At 32.6% G+C, this 4,742-nt stretch overlaps 1 protein-coding gene across 1 annotated transcript; it reads left to right on the forward strand.

Moving 5' to 3' along the window:
• Positions 1-574: 574 nt before the first annotated feature.
• Positions 575-3,554, forward strand: LOC115953677. Its single transcript, XM_031071434.1, has 4 exons — positions 575-1,072; positions 1,216-1,374; positions 1,501-1,720; positions 3,109-3,554. The coding sequence occupies exons 1-4, from the start codon at positions 854-856 to the stop codon at positions 3,231-3,233; spliced, it is 723 nt and encodes a 240-aa protein (XP_030927294.1). The 5' UTR covers positions 575-853; the 3' UTR covers positions 3,234-3,554.
• Positions 3,555-4,742: the final 1,188 nt, after the last annotated feature.

Below are 4,742 nucleotides of genomic sequence, written 5' to 3' on the forward strand. Positions count from 1 at the left end.
ATGTAACTATTTGTTTATATTTGAATAGAAAACCTTATAGAAAAGATTTTAAAAAATTATACTTAAGTTTTACCTATTAATATATTCTCCATTTAAAATTAATTCATTTCATAGTCGATATTAAATATTAAAAAAAAAAAAATCTAAAACTGAATATTGCCAATCAAAAATTGTAAACAGGTCATGCCTTATAGAGTATTGTTACATATATAACATTTTTATAACAAAAGTTGTTAATAATTTACCACCTAAATTTTATTGTGAAAATATTATACTCAAAATTGTATTATGTCTTATAATAAGTATAACTAGCCCAATAGATTGACACATTCTATTACTTACAATCTATTACTTACAAGACATCTAATATTCAAATTCCCTCGCCTCTTGTTGAAACAATCGAATGATCGAAAACGAAAGAGTTATAACTAAATAACTAACCAATAAATTTTGAGCTAAAATTGTCGAAAGTTGTTATAGAAATACAAACCAAACAAACCTTATTAATCTCTCTCTTTCATTCCTACCCTCCTTATAAAGGTGGGAGTACGAGGGAGAGAGAGAGAGACCCCAAGCCAAGAGAGATAGAGAGAGACCCCAAGAGAGAGAGGGAGGAGTTTAAAATCATAGACCCCTCTCTCTAGCCCCTAGTCTCTTCTCTGTCTCTATCTCTGTACCCCTTACTATCTCTCCTCCCCAAAAGTAAAAATTCCCGCTTTCACACACACACCCTTTCTTTTTATTTCTCTCTCCCCACCCCACCCCACCCCACCCCCAAAAAAACCAAAACCCAAGCCTTTGCTCTCTTTTTCTCTCTGTTTGGTTTTGTTTTGGGGGTTAAAAGTTTCACACTATGGCACAGTTTCCTCCAAATTTGGACGATGGAGAAGTATGGCTTCCCTCTGATATTTTCATCAACGAAAAACCCATCACCAAATTCAACCCACGCCACCATATCTCCTGCTCTTGCTCTTGCTCTTGCTCTTGCATGCAAGACGAGTACGACGAACTTGCTCAGCGTTTCGCTGCTTTCGCTCTCCGAAACGTTTCGAAACCTCCCCCAAACTCAGAGGTCGCCCTCTCTCAAAAAAAACCCCAACCTACCTTTTGTTTGTTTCGTTAAATTTTAACCACCTTGCATGGCAATCTTATAATAACCACCTCTCTTTTTTTTGTTTTGTTTTTGTTTTTGTTTTTGTTTTTTGTATCTTGCAGAGGTTCAGACAAGCTGTTCGTTACGGTTCTGTTACTCAAGCTCATGCGCCGCTGGAATATATTCTTGACCTCAACGGCGGTTACGGCCGTTCTTCCTCTCGTAACGGTCACAGGCTGTCACACGAGCACCTCCTCGTTGAACAACCTCAACCTCCACAGGTATGGTTTCGAGCTTTTTTATTTTTTGCTTTTTTGTTCGGTTCAGTTTTTTTAATAAACGAGTGTCTCAGAGAGTTCAGAGTTGTTATTATATTATTTTAATATTAATAATATATTTTTTTGTAGGATGTGTATGAGAATAGCTTGAGGGCTAGGGTTCTGAAGAGTCAGCAAAGCCGCGTACAAAACCGTCTTTATCCATTTCAAGCAAGTAGCGGTTTTGGGGTTAGTGGTGGAGGACGTGGTGGTGGTGGTGGTGGTTTTGTCAAAGAGTCTGGTGGTACAGGTGTCTTTCATCCACGTATTTTGAACACCACCACCACCACTGATTTGAGAAAGAAACAAGGTCAGTTTTTTTAACTAATTATTTTTTATTCTTTGCTTTAATTATTATTATTATTATTTTTTATGTGGAAAATTTTATGATGGGTTTTGGTTTTTTGTGTGACTGATTGACTGTGTTGATTATTTTGGTAATTTTAACTTTAAGTGAATGACAAGAAACATTGGTAGATTTTTACATAATTGGATTTAAAAAAAAAAAATTGCAAAAGATATCTTTTCGTATGAGATTTTTATGAAGTGGGTCTTGCTTTTTTATTTTTTTGGGGGGTGATGGTACGGTACTTTACAATGCACGTGGTTGGTGTTAATGAATGGTAGTATTTTTTTTTTTTTTTTTACTGCTTTCCTTATCCAATTTCTTTTTCCACACGTTATGACGTTATATGACATGGAAAGTGTCCTGTGAACTAAAAGAAAAGGAAGAGTCTGGAATCACGTAATTTTTCATAACTTCTTGCTAAACGCTAAACACAAAGTATGGCTTACTTAGGTTCCTGATTAAATTTTGGTTGCATGGTAGTTGGCTAGTGTATAATATGTGGGTTAAAAAAAAAAAAGGCTTGGCGTTTAATTTTATGTTTCACTAATTACAGCATAGCACTTATTGATTTTTTTTTAATAATCCATTTTAAACCTATAAAAAATAAAAGTAGTCAGCAAAAAAAGAAAAAAAGGAAGAAGAACGTGCAATGAATGTGAAATGGAGGATTCCTTCGTAGTGTGAATCCTAGTTCAAGTATAATTAATATGTTCACAACACTTTTACGATAAATCCAAAATGAAAAGTCAGCAAAAAAAGAAAAAAAAGAAGGAAGAAGTACGTGCAGTGGGTGTGAAATGGAGGATTCCTTCGTAGTGTGAATCCTAGTTTGAGTATAATTAGGAAATCTAAATATGTTCACAATACTTTTACAATAAATTGAAAATGGGAAGTTGTTACTGTTTTTAATTTGAACCAATCACCTAAAATTAATTATTTGACCGTCAATAACATTGCTAGTAACAACTTGCTACATAAAATTTGTTGTAAAATTGTTTTCTTTACCTTTTTTATAATGAGAAATGATATGTTTATAATATTTTTACAATAAATTTTAAGCGGAAGGTTTTTATGGGTTATTGTTGAGACAAAAAAATAATCTTAGTATTAGGTTCAAATTTACCCTTTTATAATTCCCTTTTTTTCCTTTTTACATGGCTATATACGAGGTCACAAATTATTAATACAAAGAAAGGTAGGTTTTTTATATTCACACTTGTATATAACTTGACCATTTCAACCCTCAAATAGTTCTTTGATCCCAAGTTTTCATTTATGTTTACCTCAATCTTCTTAATTTGACGATGAATTTTTTTTTAAAAGTATCTTTGTTCATTTATCTATGGCAGCTTTGAGAAATAGGCAAGAGATTCAAGCCACTCAACACTTCAAAGCAATTGGCATGGGCAAGCAAAGGGAGAGCCATCACTATCTTCCACCTGAGATGGCCTTGCCTCAGGACTGGACTTATTGAGCTTTAATTATCTCCTACACTCTCTTTTCTGCTGTAAAGTGGTCCTTCTGAGTTCTGTCTTGAGAATGGTAGAATAATAAAAAAAGAGAGCTCAAGTGGAAGAATGGAAGGTCAAATTATATATAATCTTTTGGGTCTTGTGCAGTAGAAGTAAAGAAATTGAAGTTTAGAGAACTTTTAGGCCTGTTTTTTTGGTTTTCTCTATGCTGTTTAGCTTTTGTAGAGTTTTAAGTTATAAATAAGAAGTGTTTGAAAGGGTGTTTGTCGGAATTTGAACTGTTTCTTCAGCTTATTATATATTCTAGTATTACATTAAATAGTATTTTAGTATGTTGTAGTTCAGTAGTATAATAATTTAATGGATTCTTGGAAGACCCTTGTTCTGTTTGTTTGTGGTTTATTTATTACTCTTGCGACTGATCGTGCTATGATAGCTACCTTAAAACCTCATTTTCCTTTTCCACTGGTGAAGACAAAACCAGAAACATTTATTATGACCCCTCCACCTGGAAATAGCCGAATAGTACATGAAGGTTGAATGCTGGAACTCCCTCTCTGTTTTGTTTGAATACGCAATTTTCAAAGGTTATTCACTGTCAGCATGTGGCCCAAAATTATTTATTTCAGGCCAAGAACATACCAACTTTTCCTCCATAAACTAACGGTTTACATATGAAATAATATACAACTATTTATTTTTAAGTTCCACACGTCTATTAAAAACAACAAGATGTGTCAGTTACTTATTGGAATTAACCACTTTGTTATTAAATTTTTTTTTTACTATAAGTAGTCTCCTATTATTCAGTGTTATTATTTAATTTTTTATTTTGACAGAAAGTAGTCTTCATATGGAATGCATGAGTCTTCCCTCTCACAAGGGCTGGGTTTGTAGGGCCATAGTACTATGATGTAATAGAGATGACTCATGTATTTGATTCATATGAGCATCCTATGAATAGGGCTTGTGGGATTCACTCTCATATAAGGTAAAAGAACTCATGTATTTGACTCATAAGAGCATCCTATGAAGGGAGAAAAATACATCATGTGTATGTAGGATGCTCATATGAGTCATATCAACATAATTGTTAGTATTGTACGATAAGTATCATATCGTGTGTAAAAAATTTCTTATTGTATTGGTGTATCGTAAGTGTTCATAAATCGTACGATACAATGTGCGTATCATATAAATCGTATCGTATCGTATGATATATAGAAAAATGCTTTAAAATGAGATTTTTTTTTTTAATTGAAATTTGTACTTTTATTTGAATCTAACAAGTTGTTAGACTTTTTTTATCAAAAAATTATTAGGGTACTTAATTTAGTCTAATAAAATAACATATTCGTAAGTTTTTTTTTCTTCTCTCTTTTTCTTACAAAATTTGGACTACACAGTATACACTTGCACTTCACTTTAATATTTACAAATTTATTTTCTATACTATGGATAAGATATTAATTAACAAAATAATTAATTTTTTATTTGTCATTATTGTTATA

This window comes from Quercus lobata, chromosome 7 (assembly GCF_001633185.2).
Source record: "Quercus lobata isolate SW786 chromosome 7, ValleyOak3.0 Primary Assembly, whole genome shotgun sequence".
NCBI lineage: Eukaryota > Viridiplantae > Streptophyta > Magnoliopsida > Fagales > Fagaceae > Quercus > Quercus lobata.